This window comes from Patagioenas fasciata, chromosome 1, assembly GCF_037038585.1.
Source record: "Patagioenas fasciata isolate bPatFas1 chromosome 1, bPatFas1.hap1, whole genome shotgun sequence".
Classification (NCBI taxonomy): Eukaryota; Metazoa; Chordata; class Aves; order Columbiformes; family Columbidae; genus Patagioenas; species Patagioenas fasciata.
This window is the reverse complement of record NC_092520.1, coordinates 117,866,032-117,881,286: the sequence shown is the minus strand read 5'-3', so window position 1 is coordinate 117,881,286 and position 15,255 is coordinate 117,866,032. Positions and strand designations below refer to the sequence as shown.

The 15,255-nt window shown below is 43.8% G+C and overlaps 2 protein-coding genes across 5 annotated transcripts in view; both read right to left on the bottom strand.

Moving 5' to 3' along the window:
- Positions 1-311: 311 nt before the first annotated feature.
- SLC25A6 (solute carrier family 25 member 6) lies at positions 312-4,167 on the bottom strand. Its single transcript, XM_065855328.2, has 4 exons — positions 3,987-4,167; positions 2,366-2,852; positions 1,461-1,601; positions 312-953 (listed from the first exon to the last, which is right to left on the bottom strand). The coding sequence occupies exons 1-4, from the start codon at positions 4,095-4,097 to the stop codon at positions 796-798; spliced, it is 897 nt and encodes a 298-aa protein (XP_065711400.1). The 5' UTR covers positions 4,098-4,167; the 3' UTR covers positions 312-795.
- A 3,382-nt stretch (positions 4,168-7,549) lies between these two features.
- ASMTL (acetylserotonin O-methyltransferase like) overlaps positions 7,550-15,255 on the bottom strand; it is a 29,041-nt gene continuing 21,335 nt past the window's right edge. For 2 of the 4 annotated variants that reach the window (XM_065855402.2, XM_065855421.2), the window contains exons 10-13: positions 13,678-13,807; positions 12,498-12,641; positions 11,829-11,951; positions 9,112-10,286 (exon numbers count right to left, since the gene is read on the bottom strand). In XM_065855402.2, coding sequence (XP_065711474.1) covers positions 10,069-10,286; positions 11,829-11,951; positions 12,498-12,641; positions 13,678-13,807 — 615 coding nt within the window. In that variant the 3' untranslated portion in view covers positions 9,112-10,068. The other 2 variants (XM_065855411.2, XM_071813368.1) reach the window with 2 other exon arrangements.

Here is a 15,255-nt window from a genome sequence, read left to right as displayed (position 1 = left end):
CTACAACAGAAAACCCTCCGTTTAAAATATGAAAAGTTGCAAATCAGTTTCTAAGAATCATGCAAAAAGCCACTTGCAGCAGCTCATAATACACTACCAGGCACAAAGAATGGGAGTGGTTTCTATTAGTATAACCCATGCTTCCCCACCCAGTCCCCCCGAAGTTCTCACATTCAATTATTTCTTTTTTTAAATCAAGCTTATTCTGTTACAGAGTGCAGTGTAAGTGTATCATAGGGACCATCATCTGAAACAAGTTTTCAAAGAAAAGAGGCTTTTCCAAAGCTTTTATGTAATAATTTCAACACAGGTAGAGTAAGTATGTTTATTGTTCTACACCAGAATGCCCCAATTTAAGAACAAAATTGCTAGATGTTCAGCTGTGCAAAATGGTACATAGTGCTTCAGTACAAGTGGAAAAAAACCATGATTTGTTAGCAAGTATTTTCAAATATAATTTTATGGTCCTAGAAGATAGGACTTGAAACTGGAGACTGATCCACAGGCAAACAATTTTTTTTCTGCCTAAATTGGACCCAGAACCAATGCCACTGATTCCTCATTGCTGGAAAAAAAAATTAAATAAAGTCGCCACACTGAACTGCCAGATTCAGTGTCTTCATGCATGTTACTGAGAAATGGATCAGTCCTCTGTGTCAGTTTCTAGCCCCATCTACAAATATCATCTGGCTCCGATAAATAAGACTCACAGGAATTTCTCGAAGGTCAATGGTCCATAATGGTAGTTATTCTACATGATCTGCTCAACTTGATTTCCAATTCTAGTTAGGCTGTTTAAATGACTTTCTTGAATTCATCGTACAGCACAAGCACAAAAGCACCCCCCATGCCTCTGAGAACATTGGACCATGCACCCTTGAAGAAGGCCTTTCCTCCCTCATCCCTTGCAATCTTCCGCCAGCAGTCAATTGTTCCAGAGTACATGATATCAGCTGTAGAAAAAAAGAAAAAAAGCAAACAGTCATTTTAAACTCCTATAATTCTACCAAACTTTTTTTTTTTTGAAACAACTGCCCTGCTTCACTTTCCTAGCTACTTTGTGATGTCTCAAACCAGTTTTAAGACAGTAACACAATACCTAGTTCAGGTAAAAGAAAAGCTTCCTGTCTGTTTGCCTAGTTATTAAAAGCCAAATCACAAAATAAAAATGTTAAGTGCTCTTTTCAGCAATTATACTATCCCCTAGCCACCTTCATTTAAGTTGTCACTGCAAACAAGCATTTCATTTCCCCATTTCATATTCTATAAAGAAAAGTCCTCAGAGTAATTCCTGACAAACACCACGAGTTATGAGTGTTACTGCATTTACTCATGTTGTTTAAATATAACTTAAATCATTTATGGAACAGGAAACTGCAAGTGCTGAGAGATGACTGTTTGGAAAAAAGAACCCTGTCTTGTTGATGCTGTTTAAAGAACTGTACAAATAAACAGCCCACCTCCTTTGCGTCCTGACTGCATCATCATCCTACGCCGCACTGTATCAAAAGGATAGGAGACCACACCAGCCACAGCAGTCACTGTCTGGGCAATCATCCAACTGATAACGATGTGAGTATTTCTGGGATCAGGGAGCATGCCTGCAATCAGAAAAAAAGTAATTAGGTTTTTTATCTTGCACATGCTCCTCCAGTTCACTCACCGCATGACAGCTACTTTACTAGAACTATTATGAAACACTGTAAGGTCATCTCTGAAGCTGCAACAAAACAGCTGATAAACTTTAAACATGCTGATACAATATAAAAATATTAAGGAAATGCAGAGGATTTTCTTCTCAGTAACCAAAACAGGTAACATTGGAACACCAGGATTCTTTTCAAAATGGCATGAGAAGAGTTTTCACTATTCCCTGCTCTTTCTGGAAATAAATGCCACCAAATCAAGTCATCGTCCTTGTGAATTACATTAAACTATAAGCTAGTATCAATGACCTTTACGCCCAAATGTCAAGACTAACAAACAAGTGCCTTGTAAAAGCACCATTCAATCCCACTCTGTTAAATACACCTTAATTGCTCTAGCAGAACTACAGTAAAGCACTGAAGAAAAAAAGGCTTGTAATTGTGTATAGTTACCAACATGCTTTGATGGCATTTGGAAGAACTCCTTTAAGAACAAGAACAAAACCAGGAATATTTGAAAGTAGTGTGCAGCCACCTACACATGCCCAACTGTGGCCTTCAACACTGCAGCATCAACGATGTTGGCAGCAATATTTCCCCTCCCTTTCTACCTCCACACTCACAGTTACTACTGACAGACAGTTTAACACCCAGAAACAGACATAAAAAGACAATACAACTCTGACAATAGGTTTGTCAGATCCCCTCTGAACTTTTACCTTTTGCGGTATCATAGATCCCAAAGTAGGCAGCTCTATAGATGATGATGCCTTGGACAGAGACATTGAACCCTTGATACAAGCCACGCAGACCATCAGACTTGGTAATTTTGACTAGACAGTCCCCTAGACCAGAGAATTCTCTGTCTGCGCCAGCTTTTCCAACATCAGCAGCCAAACGGGTTCTTGCAAAATCCAAGGGGTAGACAAAGCAGAGGGAAGTGGCTCCAGCAGCACCACCAGAAGCCAGGTTACCAGCAAAATACCTCCAGAATTGAGTGTGCTTGTCTACACCTCCCAAGAACACCTGCTTATACTTATCCTTGAAGGCAAAGTTGAGAGCTTGAGTTGGGAAGTATCTGATGACATTTGCCAAATTTCCTCGCCAGAAAGACAGCACCCCTTGTTCCTTTGGAATGCGCACTACACAATCGATGATACCCTTGTACTGCTTATCGGCGGCAATTTGTTTACTTGCATGTTGTACCTGCAAATAAAAACATGCAGTTTGATCGTATGCCCTTGCAGGCCTGACATACAACTGGGGTTAAGCCTGCTTATACCATGAAACAAAGAGCTGTTAAGCCTGAATGCCTGATGGCGGCTGCACACAGAGATTAAGCCTTTGTTAACCATGATAGCAAACTCCCAAGCAAAAGCTACTGGTCAGTCTGAGTCTTAAGACCAAGGAGAACTGTCATTTACTCATATTTTGAAGACTGAAGAACTTAATTCTCAAGAACTACAAGCCTGGGTTTTACACACACACGTGAAGCCAGAGGACGTTTGTGAAGGACGAGTCAAAAATATGGGAGATCTCACACAATGCTAAGAAGCAGAAAAAGGCATTGCTTCCCAGTTTCTCCAGAAGCGGAGAAGGGCCAGCTGCGAGGACCAAGGGCAGCCACACGACAAGTACGTGAAGGCCTGACCGAACTGGAGCTGACAGGTGGCGGCCTGCGGTAGGGAAGGGCGCCAGAGAACCGCCTGACGCCGAGGGCTCCCAGCCAGTGAGGTGGGAGGAGACGGTGGAGCAGCGACCGCCACTCCCGGCGAGGTCGAGACCGCCGCGAAGGTCACGAGAGTCACCTTGGGGCGCCGGGCGGCCCCGCCCCGCCCGCAGAGGTCACACGGGGCCCCGCGCGCCGAACCGGCCCGGCCCCGCCGCGGGGCCAATGCGGTGCCCGGCCGCGCCGTCACGTGAAGGTCACCAAGATGGCGGCGCGCTGCCGCCCTCCCCCCTTCGCCCTCTGCGCGCCCGGCGCCAGCAGCGGGACGGCAGGAAGTGACACCGGCAGCCGCCCCCTCGCCCCTCCCTCCGGCCCCCCCTCCCCCGGCCCGCCCCTGCCGCAGCGCCGCGCCCCGCATAGCGGAACCGGCTTCTCCGCCGCGAGCGCCCACCGCCCACGTGACCCCCCTCTCGTTTCTCCTCCCCACCCCCCACCAAGCAGTAGCAGCCGCCGCCGCCTCGCGCGCGGCTTCCATTCCGCGTGGGCGGCGCGCGCCCGCCCGCTCGCCCTCCTCCCTGCCCCCCCCCACCTCCCGCCCGGCCTCGGCGGGCGCCCGCGGCGGAACGCGACGGGCTGACCCCGCTCCCGCCGGGCTCGGCCGCGCCGCTGACCTGCAGCAAGAGTTTGACCCGCTCGATGGGGGCCACCGCCGTCTTGCTGATGGCAGCGGCGACGCCGCCCGCCAGAAAGTCCTTGAGGAAGGAGATGGCCTGGTCCGCCATGTTCGCGCCGCACCGAAGCCGCCGGGAAAGAAACGCCGCTGCCGCTCAGGCTGAAAGGGCGGGATTGTCTCCGCGCATGACATAAATGCCGGCCCCTGCTGGCCCCGCCCGCCGGTCCCCCATTGGGCGCACCGCCCCAGAGGCGGGGCCTCACCTCCCCGGGTGGGAGGGGCCGGGCCGGCTCAAGGAGGCGGTTACGGGGGATGGTGGGGTTCGCCGCTCCCTCCCCCCGCCCCTGCGGCGCCAGTGGCGCAGCGCCGCGTCGCCCAGGGCGCCTCGGGCCGGTGGGGCGGCCGCCACCACCTGTGAAGGGCGAGAGGCCTAGCCTCCGCCCCGGCCCGGCGTCGCCCAGGCCGCAGGGCAGTGTGTAGGTTACCGCTCCTCACACAGATTTTTCCACAACGACCGCTGTCTGGAGCGTTTCGGTGGAGCTCACAGGAACCCGCGCAACCTTAGCGGGGCACATCTCGCCGACACGCTGCGCCTCACACGACCGCCCAGGAAGCGGAGTGCGAGGCGGCAGAGCACCGGGTTTGGGGTGCGGGTCAGCGAGCCTGGCCGGTCGGTGAGCGGGACAGCCGGGCGAACCGGGAAGATGCTTTGGTGACGGCTGCTGGAAGCCAGCGCAGGACGGGGGCACTGCTCCGACACCGCATAAGCAGCCGCTGGGAGGAGAGGCGCAGATGTGGGGCACTGTCAGGGTATCAGAGGGTTTTGCTCGGTGCTCACCATCCTCAGGATAATGCCGATTCCCGTGTTTCCAGGTTCTGTTCCCACCTGCTCCTGCTCACCATTGAGGTGCCAAGCATCACATCACCAGGCTTCTCTGCCTGTCACTGAACCGATCCGGAAAAATGAAATGCCAGAGAATGTACCCACGATTTCCTAAAGGGATGATCATAGAATGGTTTGGGTTGGAAGGGACCTTTAAAGGTTATCTAGTCCAACCCCCTGCAATGAGCAGGGACATTTTCAACTAGATCAGGTTGCTCAGAGCCCCGTCCAGCCTGGCCTGGAATGTCTCCAAGGATGGGGCATCTACCACCTCTCTGGGCAAACTGGGCCAGTGTTTCACCACCCTCAGTGTAAACAATTTCTTCCTCATGTCTTGCCTGCATCTCCCCTCCCTTCATTTAAAACCATTGCCCCTTGTCCTGTCACAACAGGCCTTGCTAAAAAGTCTGTCCCCATCTCTTTTATAGGCCCCTTTTAAGTACTGAAAGGCCACAATAAGGTTTCCTCAGAGCCTTCTCCAGGCTGAACAACCCCAACTCTCTCAGCCTGTCCTCACAGCAGAGCTGTTCCAGCCCTCTGATCATTTTCATGTTGCTCCTCTGGCCCCTCTCCAACAGGTCTATGTCTTTCCTGTGCTGAGGACTCCAGAGCTGGATGCAGGGCTCCAGGTGGGGTCTCACCAGAGCAGAGCAGAGGGGCAGAATCACCTCCCTCAGTCTGCTGGCCATGCTCCTTTTGATGCAGCCCAAGATATGATTTGCCTTCTCGGCTGCAAGTGCACATTGCCAGCTCACGTCCAGTCTTTCATCCCCTCCAAGTCCTCCTCCGCAGGTCTGCTCTCAATCCCTTCATCCACCTGCCCGCATTGATACTGGGGGTTGCCCTGACCCAGGTGCAGGACATGGTACTTGGCCTGGTTGAACCTCATGAAGTTTGCATGGGCCCTCTTCTTGAGTTTGTCCAGGTCCCTCTGGATGGCATCCCCTCCCTCAGGTGTGTCAACTGAACCACTCAGCTTGGTGTCAGTGATGGGCAAGTGTGCTCCTGGCTTCTTGTTTGGGTGCTCAAAGTTATATGCTGTGAAAAGCTTTTCTGCAGGTTGCCCAAGTAGGCAATCATGGCAGGGCCCCCTACATACTCAGGCCTGGTCTCCATCAGTAATTTCTGCTAATTTTGTTGTATGCTGAGAGTGAAATTTTACAACTAATGGCCAAAATTCTGTTGGAAATGATACCTATTCTTTCTAAAGCTAAGTCTTGAAATAGTTCTAGCTGGAGGGCATTAATTCACACATACCTTTTATTATTGCTTTCACTTTTAATGGATGATTCTTGCAAAAGTAAATAAAGCCAAACATTATTTTCTTAAAATAGATGACTGGTGAACCACAAAGTTGCAATAGCTGAGGTGTCTGAAACTACTGCTTACACATGTATGTACTTTGCAGGATTTCAAAATGAGAGCGTGTCTCCCAGAGGGCATGTTGTGAGAACAGGATGTGCCAGGTGCAGCCTTTGTCTTTACTGTAGTAGGATATACCATATATTTTGTCACTACACCTTTTTTTTTTGCACATCAAAAGATACAAAGTAAATTGTGTGCTATTTTGTATGGTAAATCATGATACAGATACAGTGAAGTGACTCCTATGCCCACACAGGTTCAGGCACATAGTGTTACAGGCCTGCATTTTGGATGTAATTAATGAAAGGCTGTAGGTACATATTCTCAGGCATATGCACACAGCTTAGTGTGGTGTTTTTCTTTTCAATAAAAAGCTCATAACTGCATGTTAATATTCTCATAGCACAACAAAATGTGCGTGAGGCTGGGAATTTTTTCCCCATAACTTTTTCTACTGAGTAAAAAAGAACATACTCTGGGACTCTGAAATGTCAACTTGAAAAATTAAGGCAAAACATACATAACTTTTGTTATAGGAGACTATTCAGTCAATACTTGTCCTGTCCCATTCACCCTGGGAGCTCAGATTTGACTGGGGAAATGGTTCTCCCTTTAGCACTGTGCTTTTCCTTCTGTTTCTGCACTTTTTTTCTTTCCTGTTCTTTATCTAATCTCATATTCTGCTATCCACTTTCCCAAGAGCTCACAAATTAAGTGGGCTAAAAAGAAGGATGATGTTCTTGAACCAAATGTGGTACCCCCACATTTCATCTCCAATTATAATCACAAATGAAACTTCTGCTTTTATACAACTGCCTTTTTCCAGAAGCCCCATATAGAGCAGAGGAGTCCGTCTTGACTCTCTCAAGAACCTGTTGCTCCAGTTCTCCTGTTTCCAATCTTGACTACGCCATTGCAGTAGCAGCTTCCAGGCTTCATTAGAGAATATTTCCTTATTTACAGTAGAGAGTGTAACATAAAATGATATTAAAATAAATGGTGATGGAGTATTGAAATGATATTTGCAGTAACTTCCTGAAACAGGGGCAAAGCAATGTGTACTGGTCTAAAACCCAGACTATTCAAATTGCACCAAGTATGAAGAAACTGTGATTTCTCAGCAACGTGGATACTGGTGGAGGGCTGTGTACACCATTTGCAACTGGAGACTTGTTTCTGAGGGCACTACAGGTGTTGGGCAGCCACAGTATCACTGCTGTCAAATGATGCTGGAATGTTCTGGCACCATTTCATTCAAATTCAAAATAAATGCAAACAATCTCTTCCCCTTTTTAAAAGTAACTTCAGAAAGCTGACAGAGCATTTATTCTTTATGAAACTGATAGGAAACTGAGAATATGTTTGCATAATTACAAAACATGACTATAGACATCCAGATTTTACTAAATAATCCATTTTTTTCTAGGTCTTAACACAGAGAATGACATCTAACAAATTTCCTGTCAATCTGATTTTGACATTTGTGAATCCATGTTGTTCCAGTAAGCCTCGATATTCAGAGCCACTTCTCTCCTTTCCCTCTGTCTGCACAAGCATGTTCAAAGACTGCAGCAGAGCTGTGCTCCTGTTCTTCTTCTCATCATCCAATACCATTTCAGCCAGCAAAATCCCACAGCCTAATTTCAAAACAAACAATGCAACAACACTGATCTATTATCAGGGCAAGAGAATTTCTGCTACCATATATAAATGTGCAAAGTAAAAGACACAGGTGATTTAATTTATCATGTATGTATTTGCTCTCCTATTAAATGACTAATCCACTATTAAATGTATAACCCACTCCTCTCACAAACTCAGGAAATTCCCTTCCACACTAGAGAGGGATCAAACACTCACAAGCCAAGTCACATCCCTGCATTTAGGGGAAGAAGGGCTGACTTCGGTAGAATTGGCTTGAAGGTTATAGAAAACAGTTAAGATAGGAATAAAAGTTGCATCTCTTTGGGATACATTGTGGCTTCACATTCATGTTGAAATGGTGCCAAGCAGACAAGAGTGGATAGTGAGCATTACAGAAAGAGTGCAGAAGTCAACACTGTACATTATTTCTGTAGGAATTGAGGTCTTTGTGGTGGGACTGACCTAGAGATGCAAGCAGAACTTAAATGATCCTGTTTACACACAGTCTCTTCCTTCATCTTCAGACTCATGAGGGGAATGGGAAGCCAAGTGAGGGGTACTGACAAAACAAGCACTGTTTTACTCATCGTCTTTTGGCCTTGCATCTTATGTGGTGGTTTGTCTTGACACAGGGCAGGTAGGAGGCCACCATCCTCCAAGGACAGAGATTCCACAACCTCTCTGGGCAACCTGCTCCAATGTTTAATTATCCTGCGAGTGCAAAGCTTCAGGGCATTACCACAGACACCATGCCCACAGGACTAATGCTTAGTGTGTATATAGTGTTGTGCTTTAATCACAGAGTATGCTGAGGTTGTGTGGTAGCTAAGCACATTCTATTCAAATTTTAGTCTCATACATAGTACTTAAAGGCATAATTTTAAAGTCCATGACAGTTACAGGTGTGCCAACTGTTGTCTCCCTAAATGTCTATACAAATGAGATCAATCAAATTTCCATTCATAAAAACCTTCTGCTAAGAATTAAAGTCCCTAACGTGGCTGAAGTCTGGCATTTCCCTGATTTCGTGCAGCTGCAATGCTGTGTAGTAAACACGTTTCTCATGATGAATTGTATCACTGTGGCACTTCTGCTTTACTCCCTGTTCAAAGAGCAAAGTAACTTCTGATTAAGTAAAATAAGACACAGTTTACCAGGCAGATGCAACTCTTGACCCTGCTCATCAACTCCCCTTAATTTCCTGAGGTGAGTGATTCAGCATAGGCACATCTTCTTTTACATTGTTTTATTCGGATTATTGCTGTAGAAGCATGACAGGCAAGAAACTCACAACTGATAGATAAGAAAGTGAGTTTGAAAGTGCAAGTTTAATCTCCAGGAAGGCTTGCACTATAAAGTATACTTTAAAGAGAAAAAATAAGATCAATGAAGTATCAGGAAAAAATAAACATTAGGAAAGATGACATCAGTGATAAATTACTTGAAGATATGGGATATATATATATATATATATGTGTATACACACATGTATGACAGAAAGCATCTATGGCCATTTAACCATATTCAGAAAAACCCGAAACTGAACTGCAGCCTGTGTGGGAACATTCTGTGGCTGGAAGGCAGAGGCTGGTGAAGTTTCTCTGTGACATTATAGCTGCTGTAGGAAGATGTTGGAGGTTTGTCCTATTTTCACTTTTGCCTGTGAAAAATGTACTTTAAAAAGGGTATCCTTGAGATGTTTTTCATTAAAGCCCCATAAAAACATGAAAAAAGAGGGCTAGCATCCTCAAATTCAGACAGATGGTACTTTTTTTTTTCCTTCTTCATTTCTGATAAAAATGAGCAGTAACCATTGAATACACTGCAGAGGGACAATTCTCTTTAATTTTAAAGTTCAAGAAAACAAAGATAGTAATGTGGCTCATAAAAGCCTGTACTTTTAACTCGCCATCCTATACATCTATGTCAAGTCTGAGCTTAATATGGTCTCTAAACTAGCCAAAATAACTGGACATGTAAGTATTTAATACATAGGAGTTTCAGCCTGCCCCACTTTTTAAATGCATAGAACTGAATTCACTCCTGCTGAAGCTGCAGTCCAACTATTATTCAAGGCTTTCTGATAAAGGGTCAAAATGATCCTAAAGTGACAATATGCGGTGGTTGATGATAGGTAAATTGCACAAATGTTGTAAAAATTCAGCATCCCAGTTTGGTTCTGGGCACACTATGATGACAGATTCTTCTTGAAGCACAAAAGAGCATCTAGTAAGTTTCCTGTGATCTTAATTTCTACATTTGTGAATCCATATTTCTCCAGTAGCTGCTTATATTCTGAGCCACTTCTCTGCTTGCCTTCAGTCATACTGAGGGACTGTAGTACAGCTCTAGGAGGGTGTGTCTTCTGTTCATCGAGCACAATTTCTGCCAATAGCAAGGCATTTCCTGCATTTCCAAAACAACCAAAAGTGGTTCAGTAAAGTATTTCTAGTTTCAAGTTTCTAATGTTTTGTTCAGTTACAGTGGTCCCTCAGATTAGTGTTTTAATGGGCTTTCCTATAAGCATCTGCCATAGCTCACAGTTTTCTTTCATAATTTATAAACAGGATAATGCTTTATGGCCTAGATCTAATTTTGAGTGGTCTCCTATTAAAAAAAAACCTTCATAACTACAGTTAATTCTGTTGGATTAAGAAAACAGTTGATTTTAGCAGTCAGGCTTTTCTGTTTTTAGTCTGCTCCTTTGATCTTTAATACTGTCCAAATATGAGTCAGCAGCATGCCCCGGCAGCCAAAAGGGACAGCCATGTCCTGGGGCACATCAAGCACAGCATTGCTACCTGGTTGAGGGAGGCAACTGTCCCACACTACTCTGCACTGACACAGCCCCATCTGGAGCACTGTGTGCAGTTTTGGGTTCTTTTACATAAGGAAGACAAATTATTACAGTGTGTCAAGAGGAGGGCAACCAAGAAGGTGAAAGGTCTTGAGGGCAAGACTTACAAGGAGCAGCTGCAGTCACTTGGTTTGTTTAGCCTGGAGAAGGCTGAGGGGTGACCTTATTGCCATCTACAGCTTCCTTGAGGGGGTCAGCAGAGTGGGAGGCGCTGGTCTCCTCTCTCTGGTGACAGTGACAGGACACAAGGAAATGGCATGAAGCTGCATCAGGGCAAGTTCAGATTGGATATTACGAAAAGGTTCTTCACTGAGAGGGCAGTCAGTCACTGCAACAAGGTCCCCAAGGAAGTGGCCACAGCACCAAGCCTGTCAGTTCAAGGAGTGTCTGAGCAACAGTCTTAGTCTCACACTTTAGCTTTAGGTAGTCCTGTGAGGAGCAGGGAGTTGGATTTGATTATCCTTATGGGTCTCTGTCAACTTAAGAGATTCTATGATTCAAATGTAGGAGAAAACAGAAGAGGCAACCTATCTCTCACAAAATCTGTGCATAAAGTAGTGATGAACTCCAGTTTACCATATTCTGGGCACTATTGAGATAGCAAAACAATAGCAAAATAAACTACTGCTTCTTGATTAACTTAAAGGAACTTCAGTTTGACTACTTGAATATATAGAAATAAGCACATACACAGTTATTTTATGAGATAAAGCTTAGTAAGAAAGACTGGGCATGGCACAGATAGGAGAGATAACATGATTGTATGTAAAATCTGCAACTATAGTAAGAGCTTGTTTTATATAGCTTTATTAGCAGCTTTGTTTCCTTTTTTCTTAGTAGGTATTACCATAATGCAAGCATAGACATTCAAAAGCTACTATAACTGGCAAGAAAAATATGTGGGGTTTTTTTTGTGGTTTTGTTTTGGTTTTTGTTTGTTTTTGTTTGTGTGTGTGTGTGTGTGTGTGTGTGTGTTTGGTTGGTTGGCTGGTTTGGGGTGTTTTTTTGTTTTGTTTTTATGAACTTAAGATTGCTCGTTATGTTTATGCATTAACATGTACCTTTAAGCCCACAAGATGAAAAAAACTTACCTGGTTTGCAAACAGCTGATATCTTGCTTAACAGCACATGTATCTTTTCATCAGACCAGTCATGAAGAACACGTGAAAGGATGTAAAGATCTGCTTCTGGAAGATTATCCTTGAAAAAGTCACCTGTTCGAAAGCAGAGTTAATACATTCCTACAGAAAACACAGAGTACTTTCCTACAAAATGAAATTAATACATTGCAGACGAACTTGGAGCTTTGGCAGGGGTAAAAAAAGAAACAAGAAAGAACAGGCATAGGATGCACTGATTTGCAGACAGTTTAGTTAAACAGAAGAGCAGATCACAGGTGAGAATTCTGTAACACAAACTGGAGAGAAAGCCTAAAGCAAAGAAGGAGGCAAAGTCCTTTGAAGCTACCATGTTGATTTTACCTAAAAAAGCCTGAGAGGACACACAGCCTCTACTCTCAGCGGTACTCAGAGATTACTAATTCATACTTATTTATCCACATTCTCCAACTGTAGCCAGTTTCTTTTTATCCCCACAGATTTGAAAAATACTATGTCCCCATTCAGCATGGATGAGCCTACACTGCCTGGTATAAGGACATGTTTGGGGTTGGAGCAGCGTGGCACACTATCTTCTGCAACACAAGAGCCTGTTCTGTGCTCCAAAATAACAGAAGACAAAAATTCATGTGTTATGTTTACCTGATACAAATGTCACTGGTGCTGTGCATTGTCCTGAAGGCTGAAAGTAAGAGATGTTTGCAATGACTTCTGGAAGATCAAACACTGTGACCTTGAGATTTGGGTATATTTGTACTAATTCATGAGCCAGAGCTCCAGTGCAACCTGTTGAAAATTTAAATAAAGTCAAACCAAGTCTTTCCTCGTAGCATTTGCAGACATTTTTAAAGACAAGGCTGTATATAGCATGAAAAGAGAGACACCAAAACAGAATTAGAGACAGAAAGTCAGCTCCACAATTAACGTTAGCAATAGCACTTCTTGGTGGACAGAGCAGTCCTTTAGAGCTTGGGGAAGGCAGACATGACTCCTTACTGTCATAGAACTGCTAATATGACCTTTGATACCAGTACCTCAGTTTTTTTTTTTTTTCGGGGGTAGAAGAACATTAATGAAAGAGTGGATGAAGAACACTAGAACTATTTACCAAGCACTGATATCTGAAGTTTGACAAATACTGTCTGGCACAGTGAAGGACAAGGATGGTAAAGTCTTGGAGTCTCTGCACAAGTGGCAAAGGTCATACCCGTATTGTGTTAATTCCTCTGATGTGCTGTCAACCTCCCCAGACACTAAATAAAGTGTTCTTCCTTCAGTGGATCTTTCCCTATGTAATAACACTCCCTCTGTGCAACTCCAAGCACAGGGTGAAAAAGGACACTAACAAGAGGAGTTCTGCAGGTGTATAATTGGTCTTTGACATTCTGGTGGTCATCTTAGATATTAATTATTAAAACAACACACAAAACAAACCAATTCTAAAAGAATCAAAACCTTTTGTTCTAGCAGTGCAGTGTTTCAAGTTTGACACCCCAAAACAGAAGGGTTCAGAAATCAATCCTTCATTACTTTGGAAAATCTTGGACATACCAAAGCACAGTTGAAAGTGGAGCTGACAGTGACAAAGAGTCACTTATTTCAAACTACTCAAATACCATCTAAGTAAATCTGCATTCGGTTAACTGCCCTCAGCCCTCTTATTCTGACATTACAATACCATAAAAGTAACAGTAGATAATATTAACCAGTTCTAGTAAAAAAGAAAAAAAAAAAAGAAAATGTATGTTTTAAGTAATAAAATATGGAACTGAAATCAAGCTTTTCCCTCTAATTTGTATACAAGTTCCATTACAGTCAATACCTCCTAAATCACAAGCGGATTTAAACTGTGAAAGATCAAATGCTGTAGCCACATCTCTTGCTGTCAGGTGGGCAATGCTGTGCATGGCAGCCATAAAACGTTGTTTCACCTCCCAGCTGTGATAATAGTCCTAAAAAGCGGGGGAAAAAAAGCTCATTACCTGAAAACTGTTTTTGTTACTTAACCAAAACTACGTACAACCAAGGCAGCAGGTGCACACCATTAAGATTAGTTCAGTAAAAAGTACCATTGACTAATTGCTCATCGAAGTCCTTTGCTGTTTCACTGTAATGATAAGCAGATTTTGCATCCTCTCCAAAATTTTCATCACATAGACATCTTTTGCACTGCATCTCAAATGACATACACTTGGCGGGTTTGAACCTGTCTGGGTTCAAATTAAAATTAAATTTGACATTTCTGCCCATTGAAGCTGGGCAGCATAACAGAGAGAAGGGGTAATCTGAAAAGTTCTTTTTAAAGAAATATTGTGCCTTTGATATAGATTTACTAACACATTTGCTCCACAGTAAGATGTCTCCAGACTTTACACTGTGTGAAAGGACAGAATGAGTTGTTTTTTTTTTCTTTCAGTCTCCTAAAGTGTTCCTCCTCCTTCTTCTTGATCTACTCACAAATTGCTTTCATTTAATTCTGATGTTTATTCTCCCATGATGGGAAAATAACTAGATTATTGGACCACAACTTAAACTAGAAACATTAAAGTTCATACTGTTTTTTTTTTATTAGATGAGAAGAAAGCATTCAATACCAGAACTCAATGCCTTTACCTTTAAAATGATACATAAGCATGAACCCCTTTATGTCTCACTTTCATACAGATTTTATCAGTTATGTCTGGCTTTACAGCTACCACTAAGTGAAAGTATCTCCAGGCTGTGGCACGCATAGTGCCCCAGGCAGACCTCATATTCTACTTGGACATACTATGCTGTACACGTGTGGAGCGCAAGCCTGAACTGGTAGTGACTCCTGCCACAAGCACCACCCAAGCAAACTCAGGTTGCTAATCCAGATGTTTAATAAAGGACAAGATCAAGCTCAACTATGTTAAAACACTTAATTCCCACATAAATTTAACCATCCACTGCAGCAGCTATCCTAAAGCAAAGTATCTAAACTTCCTTTAACACAGCCTTTGAAGGATTCCTAAAGAAGGTTCTGTCCACCAGTAATCCAGGTACTAACATTAGCCTAACAGGACCTTCTTAAGTCTCCAAACCCCCTTATTTCCTTCCATCAACTATATATGAAGGATGCAGACATCTCCTTTAGGAGACAGACTTCATCAGCATCTAAAAGTACAAATTAAGAACCTCAGTATGTAGTCTGTACACTTTAAGCCAGCACTGCCGTTAGAGATGGAATCCTGACATATTCTCCTGCCCTCTCCTTAAACAGGCACAAATATTTATGCCCCTCAACCTGCTTCATCAAGTGGATAACTGATAAATTAGGCTAATTATAACCCCAAGTGATTCTCCATTCTGAACACATCCACCTGGGCCAGCATTAGAAAAGGAGTGCTACAGAGATATAAGCCAATCATCATCAAAA